This window comes from Triticum urartu, chromosome 2A, assembly GCF_056163025.1.
Source record: "Triticum urartu cultivar PI428250 chromosome 2A, HENAU_Tu73, whole genome shotgun sequence".
Lineage (NCBI taxonomy): Eukaryota > Viridiplantae > Streptophyta > Magnoliopsida > Poales > Poaceae > Triticum > Triticum urartu.
In genome coordinates this window covers 441,988,609-442,005,818 of record NC_141874.1, presented here as the reverse complement: position 1 = coordinate 442,005,818, position 17,210 = coordinate 441,988,609, and the positions used below count along the sequence as shown (strand labels likewise).

The 17,210-nt window shown below is 41.8% G+C and overlaps 1 protein-coding gene across 1 annotated transcript; it reads right to left on the bottom strand.

The window, feature by feature from the left end:
- Nucleotides 1–449: 449 nt before the first annotated feature.
- On the bottom strand, nt 450–14,557 carry SEC (Tetratricopeptide repeat (TPR)-like superfamily protein). Its single transcript, XM_048701418.2, has 28 exons — nt 14,180–14,557; nt 12,232–12,377; nt 11,970–12,068; nt 11,822–11,872; nt 8,171–8,287; nt 8,039–8,095; nt 7,841–7,960; nt 5,782–5,844; nt 5,618–5,696; nt 4,948–5,057; nt 4,802–4,855; nt 4,662–4,729; nt 4,478–4,580; nt 4,047–4,249; nt 3,837–3,933; nt 3,456–3,527; nt 3,271–3,347; nt 3,051–3,167; nt 2,891–2,975; nt 2,649–2,816; nt 2,266–2,376; nt 2,077–2,163; nt 1,874–2,001; nt 1,683–1,765; nt 1,467–1,572; nt 1,204–1,350; nt 995–1,115; nt 450–907 (listed from the first exon to the last, which is right to left on the bottom strand). Exons 1-28 carry the CDS (start codon nt 14,355–14,357, stop codon nt 794–796), a joined length of 2,961 nt encoding a protein of 986 aa, XP_048557375.2. The 5' UTR covers nt 14,358–14,557; the 3' UTR covers nt 450–793.
- Nucleotides 14,558–17,210: the final 2,653 nt, after the last annotated feature.

The window sequence follows — 17,210 nt, the reverse complement described above, 5'->3', positions numbered from 1 at the left end:
CAACTAGATGCTCCGATGCCAAATTCAGTGAGGCAATAGAAAATCCATATCTTACATGCAGACTAGATGAAATGGGTTCTGTGTGAGAGGAAGACTAGTACTTCGATCAATTATTCTGCTAGATGTAGGCCAGTCTTTCACCGGTATCAAATTGTCTATGTTGTGAGAGGGGTGCCAAAAGCTTTTCATCTGACATTGATGTATATGTGGCACACTTGTCAGAATTTTGGCACCAGATACATAGTGGAGGGCCTAACAGCAGCAGACCCCTCAAGATCAACTTCAGGAGCGGCAACTCTCGAGCCAGCCAAAGATTACCCATAGCTTGACAGCCCCAATGCCATTTTTACGCCTACAAAAATACAACCCGTTCCCACCTCCCACATACCAATGGATGGGCTTTTTGGTAACTGGGGTTTACCAACTGGACCGCATCAGAGCCACAGCCATCGCGGCAAACAGATGCCATATTATATTTCAAATAAGTATTGGATATTGTATCTTTGCGGCTAAGTTTCAACATTATGATAGCAGCACAAAGCTGGGGTTGAATGGTACAACAATCAGGAACCAACAAAACTATAATCTTCTGTTGGCACACATAAATAGGCTAATCCGATCTCATCACAGGACTAAACCTCCTACATTCTTCTCTCTTGGGTACATAAGTCGGGACTCCACACGCAAAGGTCTACTATATGGTACAGGACAGTAGGGCGCAGCCAAACGAGTTACATGATTGTACTACGCTACAACTCTGCTTTTTATCTACACAGCCGGGATTTCATGCTCCTCATCTGTCATATGGGAACTCACTGTCGTCTTCTTTTACCTTAAACGGCTCCGGATGACGCCCAGAGCAATAAATGTTCCACATCTTGAAGTACGCCCTATCAAGGTTCCGAACCTGAAATGGTTGGCAAGCACAGAGCTCGTCAGAATCTACTAACTGCCTACAAATGACATGCCAGGGAGTATCACACATAAATCTTACCCATCGAGCAGTGTCAAATAAAGGACAGGTTAAACGAACTTCTTTAAGCTTATTGGTCAGTGCCTGGAGTTTTGCCGGGTTTGTCGCCAGTTCAACTGCTCGGTCTTCGTACTCCTTAGTGCTACAATCAGAAAAAGGAAGGGTAAATGTGCATGCACCATGCCGTCCCACGCAGCTTACAAATAAACCAGCTTCTAATCAATACTTACCTGCTAACAATCATCTCATCCCCAAGCCCAGTCGCTAAACAAAGGGAGCCAGCTACTCTGGTTGCCATTTTCTCTAGAGGAAGTGTTATCATTGGCAAGCCAGCCCATAGAATGTCGGTACCAGTTGTGTGTGCATTGCAAAGGGGCCTGTGATGTGGGAAGTTCACAAAGACAGACCCAAAATATAGGCCAAGTATCAGTATTAAGTATGAACCGATATGCTTATCACACAGAACAAGTGAAAAAGCTGGTTAAGTGCATACGTGTCAAGGAAGAGGTCTGCTAGTTCACTTCTTCGGATATGCTCATGTTTCATCGCAACATCTGTGAAAATGATCTGATCAGGGCTCACTCCCCTTGCAGCAGCATCTGCATAGAAATAGCATTCCAGTATTGTATGTGTTAAATTCTGTTGCCTCATGTCATTCTTCTTTCGAGATGAAAAGTTCAGGCAACAGAGAAATATTCAATCTACTTACGTGCTTTTACTCTCATTTCACCAGTGGCTGGAAACCTTAAGAGCCATAGCACACTGTTTGGAACACGCTTGACAATATTACACCTTCAAAAGACAGTGCACAAACATTAACATCATCTCTACAAAAATTACGTAATGTATCTATGTATGCTTTTGACAAACTGCAGAGAAGTACAGGTAATAGAACGTTACCATGTATCAAATATTTCTGGGTCCATCTTGTAGAGCTGATTAAAGCATGCAAAGATGAATTTATCCTTGGGTAACCCATAATCTGATCTTTTATGCGGGCATACCGGACTTAAGACATCACAATTTTTCTGGTATAGTACCCATAGTTAGAAACACCATGAATGAATGAGAGCAGAAAGAACATAGAGCAAAATGAAATGAACCTGCTTGTAGTCATTGACGAAATAGCAATGTGGGAGATGAACAAGCTTTTCAGAGTATATATGTGCATAGCGAGTTGGAGAAACAAACTGCAAATATTGTTAAACGAAGAAAAATTCAATTAATTGCACATAAAGCTAAGAAAATATTGCGAATCAAAAATCACAGAATGTTGTTTAAAAAACTCAGACCTCATCTGTGACCAAGTAGTCTATGTAAGAAGCACCTGTCGTCCCTGGGAACCCCATGTACGACACTTGAATAGGTGCTGGTTGCATCGCGAAAATTTCATTCCTCGCACCCTGTTTAACTTGAAAGCATGAGGCAGACTGATAACATTTTTCGAGAGATGCTGAACTGCATTTTTTTTAAAGAACACTTCATTGTACAGTATATTACAAAATATTTAGTGATACCACCTAACAACTTTGAGAATAGCATATGCCTGCTCAATGTGAATAAAAGCAAATGCAAAACATGAAGAGAAAATCAGAGTAATAGCATGAGGTTGTCCTGGACAGAAGTTAATACAAGGAGACAGATAAGGGGTTACGGGAAGACGTGAAAGTATTACCTTTGTGTAGCCATTAAGATTGATTAAAACTTGTATTTTGTCTTCATTTATCATTTTTGCTATCACATCAGATGTCATGGCAGACACATCAATGAAATGCTCTGCCTCAGCCTGGATACGCTGTCTCCATTCAGTGCCATCATTTTGACTCAACGCATAGCAAAAAACCTGCCATCACAATTGATAAGTTGTTGATACAATAAATCAACAAGGTGTAAAGGGAAAAGGCAAAGGTGATTTACCTCAACATCGTCACGGTCATGCATACCAAATACTGAACCCATGAGATGGGAAAGCGGGTGATTACCAAAATCACTACTAACATATCTGCAAAATTCAAATGCCAATTACTCCGTTGTTGCTGGAGCCCAACAATATTGATAGCAGCGCATTTAGACGTACCCAACCCTGAGTCGGCCATGTTTACCCTCTGCCTTCACTGGTAAAGGGGGTGGGTGGACAAATGGTGGCAAACCAAAGCGAGAAGCAATTAATGAACACTGGACCGCATATTTGCGGCTGCCAAGGAAAAAAAAATAGTGTAAATAATGAAGCAGAAAATATCACTGATGATGCAAATAATAGTGCAGTAAGAGCCAAAAGGATATATATATATATATACCTAATTTCCAAGGCAAGCAAAGGATCAATAGGATAAGCAATAGCATGAAATGGCTGCACGCTTGGCAGAAGTGACATCTATTGAGACAATAACCAAAGCTTCGTCATGACTCTTGACATTTTCATTGTTCAACATTACCTATCTCTACCATACTTTAGGAAATAAAATTTATCACAAAGGGGCACCTTTATCTGCCGTCTGATTATCTCTTCAACTTCACGGAACATAGTATCTCTGTTTTCCCAGTCACAAACACTCTGCAGTGAAACAAACAAGGGTGGCATTTTTTAAATTACTGCTTTCCTGGGCATAGCTGCATTTGAATGCGACTAGAACTTAGCATTAGCTTGCTTTCTGGGGACATCAAACATGAAATATCCAAGCTAACATACAAAAAATCAATAACTTTTTACATGAAAAAAATTATACAGCAAGTAGTACAGATATAAATTAGCTCTCATGGTCTTCAGGGTTACACGTGGAGAACGTCTCAAGTTGTACAGGTAATAGTATGCTTCTGTGTTTTGATTGAAAAAAATTAGACAATCATGTGAACTGGATCGAACCTGTAGAGTATGAAGAAGGTTGCACGTTACTTCTGGAAAATCAGGACGCAGACAAAGAGCTTGTTTATAGCTAGCTATAGCTGCTTCTTGATGTCCACTACAGCGGAAAGATCACATTTCATAAATTAAAATTCAACTAGAAACATAAGATCACTATAATAACTGGATGTATCACCAAACCGCAATACTATCTTAATTACTAAGTAGTACCTATCTTTATAAGCTGAGGCTAAGTTCGCATGGGCTTCCGCCATATTTGGCCTGATTGTCACAGCCTGTATGTAATCCTGAATTGCCTCGGCTACTCTTCCAAACTCCTTAAATGTATTTCCTCTATTAACAAGTGCATCAGCTGCAGTAGGATCTATACGAAGAACTTCGGTGTAACATGCAATAGCATCAGCATAGCTTCCCTGATGCACACAAAGATGAACAATATCACGAAAAAGGATAAACAACACGATATCTCAGAGAAAGTCTCAGACAGCAAAAGCAGTAAGCACAATTCTCTAAAATATTACTCCCTCCGTCCCGAATTACTTGTCGCAGAAATGGATGTATCTAGACGATACGTCCATTTCTGCGACAAGTAATTCGGGACAGAGGGAGTATATACAAAACAAAATCTTTCAAGCTAGTACCTGTTGCTTGTATATGACTGCTAAATTGTTGAGTGGCGAAGACAACCCAGATGTAACGGCAATTGCTGCTTTGTAGAATGAAGCGGCAGTACTTATCATGTTCCTGCAAAAAAGGAAAAGTTTATAAGTAGAAGGACCTCAATGTGGTAAGGTATCAAACATTAAAAAGGTAGGAGAATCTTACCACTCCATATAGATGTTTCCTAGGTTAGTAAGAGCCTGTGGATGGTTTGCCTGTAATACAAGGCACGACTGCACCAAAAAAGTGAATACATTAGAACCGGAATAAAATATGGAAATTCACAGTAATGAAGTAGAACATACTTGGAAGCAATTAATTGCCTCTTCTACTCTCCCAGCATCTTTAAGTGCATTGCCCTACGAAACATAGAAAATGTTAGCCAAGTGAAGTAACCAACAAAACTATTGTCCACAGTCAGTAATGAACAATGAGCACTTCCAGAACTTACCATGTTATTGTATGCTTCCACAAACCGAGAATCACACAGTATAGCCTGATTGTAACAATGAATTGCCATATCAAGCTGGCGTTGCTCATAGTAGATAGTGGCAAGATTACCTGCATGAAAATGTCCCCCCGTCCTTTGCATTACGAGGTATACTAAGGGTCTACTTTGAAGGTAAAGAAATGACCACTCTCTTGTGAGCTTGTACATATCTCATCCATGATGAACATCTAAATAAATGGACTCGAGAGGGCAAATGTCACTGAATTAGTATTTACACTCCACAAAATTGCAAAATACCAAGGAGTAATGGTAGGTTTAGTCAATATCCAACAGGTACCATGCCAATTTTTAGCCAAAGCCAATGGAATACAATTGTTTGGTAGTTGATCAATATTTAGTTTGCCTGGTCCTATTCTAGCTGCTTTTTGATGTTTACTGTAATCATCGGTATTGTATTGGCACACTAACAATTGTTCACAGGATTCCTCTCTTGATTCCTCCATGCAAGTGATGAATAATGACAAGAATTCTTGCAAATATAATTCTAAGACTAACAGTCGTTCAGTCTATGACCAAGAAAATGGCTTGCCAACAATGAGCATTGTGGTTGTTGGACACAAACCAAACCTACCATACATCCTCACACATAAAATAAAGCAATTGTGCGTACCGTAAGCCATGGCATAGTCAGGGCGTGCCTGCAAAGCACGCTGATAACAAGCAACTGCCTCCTGGAGCATTCCCATAGCCTGGACACACCGAAACATTTGCTCCATAACCAATCATTCACAACGTCCAAGGCCATAAGCTACTGCCATAGTTCGTAAGACTTACCTTGTACACATTCCCTTGATTAAGATGTGCATCAGCAAAAGATGGCTTAAGTTTAACAGCTTCCTGCAATATTTCAAGACGAAAAAAGAGCATTGGTGCCACTCAAATCATGGCCATCAGCATGCCAGTCAGGAGGGTTAAAGCAAATCAACCATCCATCTGTGAGAATATAAGCAAGCACTATATCGAGCTACAGTACATATATAAAACAATTGCTATGTGATCACCCTTTGCCACGATTATTTTATCGCCTTTGGTTAGGCATTTATGAACAAGGAAATACTTCTCCCAAAAATTCACATGTACTTAATTGCCAATTTACTCCACCTATGTACAGTTTCAAGTTCAAATTCACTATATGATAGAGTAACAAGAATGAGAAAATCCGACAAGTGATAATGAAAATGAAAAGAAAAAACATATAGACAAATGCGAACATTCATTAAAAATGTCATTTTTATTTTCTAATACATTTTGAACTCCACGTCAAAATTTAAAGAGCTTGTACAAAAGAGGAAGATACTGATTTTAATTTTGTGTCCATACAAGGAGTTGATTGCATGAAAATACCGTAAAACATGATTGAATAGCATATAAGTGTGACATGGATACATCACAAAATTAGTATACAAGTTCCTTGACACATACTAGGGGCTGAAATGCCATCAAAATAGCCTCGATAAACATAACATACAGTAATTATTTCAACCAATATATACACAAATATAACATTTTGGGAATTTTCAATTTCCACCGCACTTCTTGAAATGCTAATTTATACCTCGATGCATTTATTGATAAGGTAACTCAATGTAATATTACAAATGATAAACTATATGCAGCGTCAAAACATAGTTTAGGCAATGAACCTAATACACAAATTTAATGCGAACAATCTACAGACCGTCCAGAGTCATGAGCAAACCTAAAGTTGACCAGCATGGGTTTTAGGATTCTAGCACGGATTGGAATTTTAACTGGAATCAATGGGACCATGTTTCTTCAAAGCAATATATATCTATTTTTTCTTTATATATATATGTGTGTGTGTGTGTGTGTGTGTAACATAAGATATTCGCATTGTTTTCTGAAAATGATCATCGCCTGTATGCCACAACAGTGCTCCGTAAATGGCATCTCAAAGAACTTTACAGAGAATATCAAGGAAGCACGTAAAAGGATTTAAAAAAATTACAGTCCTAACCATAATCATGCCCCAAAATAAGTCAAGAACAAGAAAAGTATAGTAAGCATTAGTTCTTTCATTTCACCTTCTCACGGAAGTTCTCTTTTTTAGCAAGGCACTAAACATCTCAGTGGCACTTGGGTGTTAAGCTTCATGCACTAGCCAACGCAACAAAAGGTCCAAACTGATGGAAAGGGCTAGGCAATCCATATATACACTTCAACAACCCCTCACACGTGTGATGCAGGAAGTCAACACGTGAATAGACTAAGAGCACTGATACCATGTTATGCTTCATGCACTAGCCAATGCAACCAAAAGTTCAAATTGATGGAGAGGGCTAGGTAATCCACATGTACACTTCAACATTGGGAACTTCATGAAAGCTAAATATTAGCTTTGCTGTAAAAGAACGGCAAGCCCTTCAACCGGAACTAACAAGAGAGAAGCCCATTTGTGTTGCTACTCACAGTACCAAATGTCAGTACCAACCTACATATTTCTTTTCACAATTTTAAGAAGTTAGGTTCAGCCTATTATGTCACCACTCAATAACGCATCAACGACAACCTCTTGTGTACAACCACACACATAGAGCAATGTCAGTAGATGATACACTCCTCTTCCCCACTCCTGGATTAAATAAGTAATGCTCTACATAACAGTTTCCTGTTTATAGTAATGAACTAGTTGTAGCATAGTAACTCATAGAACACTTCAATCCACTAACACTCAGCTTTATTGACAAGGTACCAATATACATCTATTCGGTTCACATACATTGAACAGTATATAGAATTCAGGTAGAAGCTTTTTAATACACAGCAGATATTTCTCAATTCTACCAAAAGCTTGCACCATTGTGGCATTTACCTTGTAATACTGCATAGCCTTATTGAGGTCCCCAACCTCCATAAACAGGCCGGCTAGATTTGACCATGCAATTGCAAAGTGTGGATCTATTCGTATTGCTTCAAGGTAGCAAGCATATGCCTGAAGATGCAATAAGATGACGTAATAAGGATCATTCAACGGTACCACTTGTTAACGAAGCCAACACAACTTGCTTACCTCTTGCACAAGACCCTGGGCTTTCATTAGATTCCCCAGATTACTATGTGCATCAACCTAAATTATGGAATAACAAATGTCAACTCACAGAATGAACAAGCAGAATTACTGGAAACGTGTGAATACACATACCAAACGTGGGTTCAGGAGAAGCGCTTGTTTACAGCATTGTGCTGCTTCATTCAGTCTACCTTTGCGTGTATATGCACTTGCAAGGTTTGACCATGCATCACAAAAATTTGGGCGTAGCTACAAGAGAAAAGAAGTTGGAGGTCAGACCATTTCATCTTACAATCTTGCAGTTGATTATTTATGTTAGAAACTTTCATGAGTTAAAAAGAACTGAAAGGGAAAAGAACAAGGGTGTAATGCATGCACTTGCCACATGAGGCATACTAGTGTGCTGGAGGGCCAATTAGCACCACTAATGGTCATGAAAAATCTGAGAAAAATTGGCAATATTGTCACAACATCATTAACCACGGCCGCACAATTTCAAATCAAAATTCGATCCATGCATTGGTCGTTTCTCAATGTGTGGATCAAATCCTATATACCTAAGAGATCCATCCCCACTAACCTATTTATCTTAGCATGCAACTACTCCACCTCAGCAATGCAGCCACGTCATGTGTTTCCTCCTACCCATTTATTCCTGATGCCACATCATCTTCAGTTACTCAGACTACCCACAGTGGGAGTAACATAGGTAGTAACATCACACATATCTAGATAAAATAGATGATGTGGCAAGCAATAAATGAAGAAAGAGAGGAAAGTGGTAACATAGCTAGTTACTAGTAGTATGAGTAACATCACACATATCAAGGCAAGATGAGTCTATAGCCTAATAAATGAAGTGTTGCATGTTACCACACATATGTTACTCCCCACTATAGAGCTAGTAACATAGACCAGTAACATATGCATGTTACTAGTCTATGTTACTACCCATTGTGGCTAGTCTTAGATCGGGCGTTCCGAAAAAATTAGTGTCCCAATTTATTCCAGCCATAATTGCAATGATTTCTAACCGAGGGGCACCATATTCTTGGAACCCATCGAATCCCCTTCCTTACCAACACCAGGCCATGGTCAGGATCTCCCTCTTACACCTTTAGGGTTCGCACTGGCTAGAGTCATCGATGATGCCCTCCCGGCGGCGCGCTCGCCATCGGACATGTCAATGGTGCTCAGACCCCCCCCCCCCCGGGTACCCATCTTCTCCAATCTGATCCTTCCGAGTCCGCCAGCCCTTGCTGCACCCCTCCTCGCCCATCTGATTCTTCCGTGTCTCCCCACCCTTGCGCCCCATCTCGCTGTACCCCTCTTCCCCCAGCAGGTCCTTCCGAGTCTGCCGCAGCTGCGCCCTACACAAATGCGTGCACAAGCTAGCTCCATCTGCTACCTGGAATCTCACGCCTCTCTCTCTCATCTTTTTTTTGTTCCCCGGTCTCATGTTGTTTTTCTTCACTCATCTGTCCTATTTTGATCCTCTACATGAGCAGTAATCACGGTACAGGACCGCCGCCATGACTCCTGATTGTCCACCGCCTGCGCACTCCACCTACTCCACACAATGTCTGCTGATTCTGCTGCAGCACATCAAGTTGTTTTATGGGGAAGAAAATGCCTACAGATCTGGCGCTTAAATCCGGTGATTCCTTTGTATGTTTCCAGCACAAATTGTCACCGTTTTGGTTGCAATCAAGGATGCTTAATTAGATTATGTAGCCTATGTAGGTTGAGCAAGTCACCTTTCCGAGAAAGTCAGAAATATAAAGCTGGGACTTCGTTGAAGTTGTGTACACAAGCGGTCTGTATTGTAGTACTCCCTCCGTCCCATAATATAAGAGCATTTTTTAGTATATTTCAATATATTATGATTCTGACGCCCTCCAGGTCATTTTTTATCCCTTATCTGATTAACATATTTATGCAGATAAATTGTTATTTGGTAATATTTTTCTATTAGCACATCAGGTTGCATTGTCCACTTTCCATTGTGACCAACAAAGTACTTCGATCATGCAATAAAATACTTAGATCATGTACAAATTTGGCATTGAAACTGATTGTATTGAGTAAGCTGATTTCAGGGTTATACGGAAGCTACCTTCTTCGGTTTCTCTTGCTTCAGTAACGACTAACGAGAGGTAAAAAAACTCATGCCACTACAAACATTTCCTCTTTTATTTATTTAGATAGATTGTTGTTTGCTAATATTTTTCTATTAGCACATCAGGTTGTATTGGCCTCTTTCCATTGCCATCAACAAAGTACTTTTGATCATCCAATAAAATATTAAGATCATGTACAAATTTGGCCACAAATCTGATAGTCCCGAGTAAGGCGATTTCAGAATTAGATGCAAGCCATGTTCTCCAGTTTTCACTTGCTTCATTAACAAAGGTAAAAAAACATGCCACTACAAACCATTTTTTCCTTTATTTTCTATCTATTTATTCTTCTTTACGCGCACCTTTCTTAAAAGTTCTTTGTGACACTACCATTCTGCCGCAAAGCACGGGGTATTATCTAGTTTCTCAATGTGTAGATCGAATTTAGATTTGAAATTGTGTGTCGAGGTAGATGCATGTAGCGTCAATATTGACAAATTTCCTCAGAATTTTTTCATGGCCATTAGAGTGCTCATTGGGCCTCTAGTACACCCTAAACCCCTTGGTGCACGCAACACACCCCCATAAAGAGTAATCAGATCCGAAAGAATATATGATGAACCATGTAAAGATAGCATGCACTCAACATGATAGACATGGACATTTACCATAAGAATAACGATTGTGGCCCTGATGGACAATTAGATTTGAAATTGTGTGGCGAGGTAGATGCATGTAGCGTTAATATTGACAAATTTCCTCAGAATTTTTTCATGGCCATTAGAGTGCTCATTGGGCCTCTACACCCTGAACCCCTTGGTGCACATAACACACCCCCATAAAGAGTACTCAGATCCGAAAGAATATATGATGAACCATGTAAAGATAGCATGCACTCAACATGATAGACATGGACATTTAGCATAAGAATAACGATTATGGCCCTGATGGACATTTAGGTCCATGGAACAAATATACCACAACAACAAAGCCAATGTTTTTGTTAAAACATGGCCGGTCCTGAGCGTGGGTAAAGGAGGGTTGTGTGATAGACTTGACGAGCCAACGTAAAAAACACATTGCATAATGGAAATATGTGCAGAAGAAGTGGAAACAAATCACGAATACGTTGGCACATGAGATCGAGTAAAAAATATAACTTTAATCAAAAGGATATTATTCACTCTGCATTGCCTCTCAGGGCCATAAGAGTAAGGTAAAACACAGATTCCGCAGACTTTAAATCGAATGGTCTCTAGTCTCTACAGCTAAATACTAACCAAATCGTACAGTTTAAAGATATAATCTTATTCTTTCTTCCTCCATGTTAAGCCATGTACAATTCCAGCAACAATGCTTATGCCGTATTCATAGTAGTAATCCCTAAAACCAAAGACAAACAACACTTCCACAGAAACGAGAGTGTGACTTGAGGTGATCCACCTAAAATTCATTTCGCTAACTAAAATCTGCAGTCTTAGGAGGTCACTTGGCTACTTGAATCATCAAGACACATTTGGTGATCCGCAGTGGTTAGGGCCAATACAACAATATAACAGGGGCACTGGTCACATTCAAATATTAAGCTAGTTCCTTTTAGGCCAAAAAGACTGGAAAGAATCATAAAAGATGTTAAAGTCGGGAAAATATAGCACAAACACACCTGAATAGCAGTTAAATAGAAACGAATTGCAAGATCAATGTCGCCCTTCTCCTACATGACAAAATAAAACGCATTGCACCATTAACTTCTGGGACCCTCAAAAAGCATTTCCATTTCTGAAAAGATTTTTCTTAATTGCTCAACGAACCTTCCAGGCATTTGCCATGTTGCCATAACACTCTGCAAATTGTGGGTCAATGGCAAGAGCCTCTTCATTCTTTGCGATGCAAAGATCATAATCACGAAGCTAGAGGAAACCAAGCTTTCAGTGATAAATTTGGAAGAAAGTACTCCCTCCGTTCCAAAATAGATGACTCAACTTTGTACTAACTTTAGTACAAAGTTGAGTCATCTATTTTGGAACAGAGGGAGTAAGAAAGAACATGCCCAAGCATCACAATAGTAATAACCTGGAAATAAATAGCCCCGAGGAGAAGTAGATTATCAGTTCGACGTGGATTCTTCTCGTAAACAGCATTTCCATGCTCCAGTGCCTGACTATATTTTCCTGATTTGTAGCTCTGATGTGCAAGAATCAGGTGGTCCTCTTCATTAACTAAATCATTTGAAGAAGCAGGATGGCAATTAGAATATGAACAAAAAGTAAAATTTAGAAGGTACAAAAGATCAATTCCAACATGAGTATCCATTTGAATATCTACACCAGCTAATCCCACACGATGCAACAGGTACACTCCAATAACTCCATAGTTCTAATAAGGTGCATCAGATCGCCTCCACCATGAGGTGTGGAGAGGCCAAGAATACAGCTTTTCACATGACTTAAAATTGTAAGTCTTGCACAAACAACAAAAATCATGTGGAGACCACCTTTGCCTTCAAAACACCGTTCAAAATTATGCATACACTTTCCGACAACCCGCTAACAATCCTACAAGTGGTAGAGGTGAGGAGTAAAAAAATTGTTAGGAAAACACAACAAATTCGCTGTGACTGAATGTAGTATATACCACAGCCAACGCCAAAAGGCATTCCAAAACAATCTTGTTCATTTCCTGGCCCTGAAGGATTTGAACACATAGGTGCGTCGCAAATTCCAAATTATTACCAGTATGACTAAATCTGTCAAGATATCAAGGGTGTAGACAAACAAAACTGTTCTAATCTGACCAGGTTATTCACAAGAGTATCCTAAGTGTCAGGTAAACTACCACATTAATAAGAGATGTGATGCTGATTCACGTACCAATACTAACAGACAACATGGTAACGCAAAAGACAATGGTTTGGGAAATAATCCATCCATGAATCTAACCAGTATATTATCAAAAGCTCAAATATCTGCAGTAAGTTAGCCGGCTTGAGCTCCATTTGGACTAGTACGCAGATAGTTATGTGAAATGTATGTGTTTAATACCAGACAATTAGGGGCAGATACACAATATAGCCACTGGTTTCCTATGAGTGAATACTTTCCGCCCAAGACATGGAAATGTTCTAATTATAAAGGGGCGACTCCGATCGGCTGAAGCAAGTGAGCCCAGAACTTCATAATAGCCTAGACTGCACATCACCACTCAACCAGTGGACTCCACATGCCCTCAACTAATCTAGCTCTCGTCTCAACCCACATGCCCACAGCCAACATGTACAAGCAAGGCAGGCCAAACAAATTATGTGCACATGTTCCTGCTGCATCGACATGGACTGTACCGACCATAAGCGCTGAAAGAGTACTCTTTTGCAATGGATGAATTATTTTTCTACTCCTGGCAAAATGATTGAAACATTTAGACTTGAACTGAATACAAAGTTCTAGATACTTAGATTGTATTCAATAGAAGATTGAAATTCAATTACTCCTACCACAGATCAAAGTGCACTTGGTTCTAGTACAATTAGTTCAGCTGTATACGATCTGATTTGACAGAACATTCAGGTTTAATCTAGAGGCCTGCCTGAGAAGGAAATTGAGTAGTCCACTTGTATCCATTTTATGAACTTGACATGCCCAAAAATGTTTCCGTGGACCTGCTTTGTTAAATCCTAAAAGAGCCCGAGGAAACCAGTAGTACAAGACTAGAATTCCTAGTACGGTTATTGAGTTACTAGCTCACATGTTCCTGGAGATCCGAACAACAACACCAGCCACGCAGACCATTCTGGGTAATAAAAAATGAAGCAGTTCTCCCGATTTTCCACTTAATTTCAAGCCCCGTAAACTCAAAACAAACACAAACAACACACCCCAGAGTACAGTTTTCCACAAGCTAAACTGAGTTAAGATCCTTCAGGCCCTAGCAGAAGGAGGAAAAGGGAACCCCTGGCAAATCGGTGATCACAACCTAAAAAAGAGATCAACGAGTAGCGAAATCGGGGATCAGCAGAGGTGCTCACCCCCGACGAGCTGCTTGGCCCTCGCATCCAAGGACACGGGGGGCAGCAGGAAAGCCGCCGCTGGCGCTGGCCCCTCGGGAGCCGGCCCCGCGCCGCCGCTGACCCCGAGCCATACGTCGTCCCCGCCGCGCACCACCGGCGCCGCCAGGTGGCGCGCGTCGCTACGCAGCGAGAGCATCGCGCGGAAACCCTAGATCCGGAGGCCTAGACCAACGCGGGCCCGAAATCTCGCGCGGGCGCGAGAGGTTTTGGGGCGGAGGGGGGAGTGCTGTGATGGACGACGGCGCCTCTCCACTTGCGGAGATTGGGGAATTCTTGGGAGAGATTTCCCGGAAGAGGTGGAGATTTTTATTTGCTCTGTTGCACCGTTTTCCGCCGCGGCAAATGGAGTGAGCCAAGTGGGTGCACGCCATGTGTCCTTGGTGTGGACTGTGGACGTGTTTGGTAGTCAATTTTGGTAACACTGTGGAAGGAAGGAACTTGCGAGCCCCACGTGGAAAGAATGGGTCTGTTTGGTTCCCGCATACATTATTTGACCTACATCACACGAAGTTTAAAGCATCTCCTAGTCTGAGCCAACTACTACATCTGAATCGGCAGTTTCTGAAGAGCCAGACTGGGCCGAAGCAAGGGAGGGGGAAGTGGCGCTGAGCTCGTGCGACCACGGAGATGGCGAGAGCTCACGCGCGTCTCCGAAAAATCAGCAAGAGGATTTTGGCTCACCTTCCGCCGATTTGGTCGCCCCATTTAGCCTTCCCCTCTCACCGCCCAAAATCCCGCCACCCTCCTCCCCACCACCACCTCCTCCCCCCCCCTCGAGCTTTCCCGCCGACGAGCAAGTAAGCGGCGCTCCTTCACCGGCGGGCGGGCCACGCCGGCGGAGACTCCTGTCCTTGACTTCTTCGACTGTTCCCGCGTCCCCCTCGGGCTGCAGCCATGGCCTTTGTGAGTTCAATCACCCTCTTCTCTGTGTTCGTTGTAACTAGATCTGAAAGCATGTGGTCGTAGGGTTTGATGTGCAAACATGTGGTAGGGTTTGATCTGTGAGCATATGGTAGATTGTGATGTTGTGGTAGCTTTTTGATGGTGGATTTGTAGCATGCTAGAGTAGTATGATAGTGATGAACACGATAGATTCATAGCTAGTTGGCTAGTTGTGATGTATGCTCCTTCTTTCATAGATCATTCGGTATTGTGTGTGTTATGCTTATTGTCAATGTGTGCTATGATTATGGCACATGACCACGCAAACCCAATATCTTAGTCAGGCCCTTGTGTAGTAACAAAGTATGTCTACCAGATGGGGTGAATGGGAGTTTTTAAAATTTCTTCGAAAATATCAAAACTCTCCGAACCCAGCAGCAGAGCGAATGAAAACAGTGTACAGTGAGCGAATACAAACTAAAGAACGAGAACTAAAAGCATGCATCGAGACAAATCACATGATTGAAACAGTTCGAATGTAAAGAGGAGTAGCAGAGGTAACCAGTGATGCTCGATGGCAATAAGGAATTTGGTAGACCAGTTCGCCCTTCTGCACAAGGATTACGTCTGGTTAGAGGGGTTGTGATTTAATACAAAAGATAAACTCTCTTCGCTCTATTCTCCTCGACAATTAGCTCGTCAACCAATGTCGGTCACTCGTGGCAGACACTTGAGGCGACCTCCGACCCTTTATAGACTTCTTCTTCGAGAATCACAATTACTCTTAGTCTCTGAAGAAATTGACGCATAACCGTCTAAAGAGTTTGCAGCTCTCAAGAGTAATAGGCGGAGTGTACTGGACTTAGATTTGAGTGATGTTGAACCACTATCTATTTTTTCGGCTCTAGGGGTTTTCTCTCAGTGGATTTTAAACTCAAATCACTCTGGAGAGGGGGTTGCTCAACAATCTTCTCACAATCAAACGGAGCAGCCACCGGATAACGCTGGTGAGGGGTGGCTATTTATAGCCGCAGCCTTCCCTGGTGGGAAATTACCATTTTGGACACGCAGACCAGCCAATGGCCAATCGACATGTTTACAACGGTCAGATTTCAAGAGCAACGGTATCATTACTTGAGGAACAAGTAATGCTAATGTGACGCCCCCGATTCAATCGTACACTAATCATACACGCAAACGTGTACAATCAAGATCAGGGACTCACGGGAAGATATCACAACACAACTCTACAAAAAAAAAACAAGTCATACAAGCATCATATTACAAGCAAGGGGCCTCGAGGGCTCGAATACAAGAGCTCGATCATAGACGAGTCAGCGGAAGCAACAATATCTGAGTACAGACATAAGTTAAACAAGTTTGCCTTAAGAAGGCTAGCACAAACTGAGATACAAATCGACAGAGGCGCAGGCCTCCTGCCTGGGATCCTCCTAAACTACTCCTGGTCGTCGTCAGCGGGCTGCACGTAGTAGTAGGCACCTCCCGAGTAGTAGTAGTCATCATCGACGGTGGCGTCTGGCTCCTGGGCTCCAACGTCTGGTCGCAGCAATCGAGTATAGAAAGGGGGAAAGGAGGGAGCAAAGCAACCGTGAGTACTCATCCAAAGTACTCGCAAGCAAGGAGCTACACTACATATGTATGCATTGGTATCAAATGGAATAAGGATATCCTATATGGACTGAACTGCAGAAAGCCGGAATAAGAGGGGGATAGCTAGTCCTTTCGAAGACTACGCTTCTGGTAACCTCCATCTTGCAATAGGAGGAGAGAGTAGATGGTAAGTTCACCAAGTAGCATCGTATAGCATAATCCTAACCGATGATCCTCCCCTCGTCGCCCTGTGAGAGAGCGACCACCGGTTGTATCTGGCACTTGGAAGGGTGTGTTTTATTAAGTATCCGATTCTAGTTGTCATAAGGTCAAGGTACAACTCCAAGTCGTCCTGTTACCGAAGATCACGGCTATTCGAATAGATTAACTTCCCTGCAGAGGTGCACCACATAACCCAACACGCTCGATCGCATTTGGCCGGACACACTTTCCTGGGTCATGCCCGGCCCCGGAAGATCAACACGTCGCAGCCCTA

Excerpts from the sequence above, each read along its gene's own strand:
- SEC (XM_048701418.2), bottom strand. The coding sequence starts at position 14,357 with ATGCTCTCGCTGCGTAGCGACGCGCGCCACCTGGCGGCGCCGGTGGTG. Across the intron at positions 2,377-2,648 it reads ATCTTAATGGCTACACAAAG|GGTGCGAGGAATGAAATTTT; the intron begins GTAATACTTTCA and ends CAAGTTAAACAG. Across the intron at positions 908-994 it reads TATTTGACACTGCTCGATGG|GTTCGGAACCTTGATAGGGC; the intron begins GTAAGATTTATG and ends CAACCATTTCAG.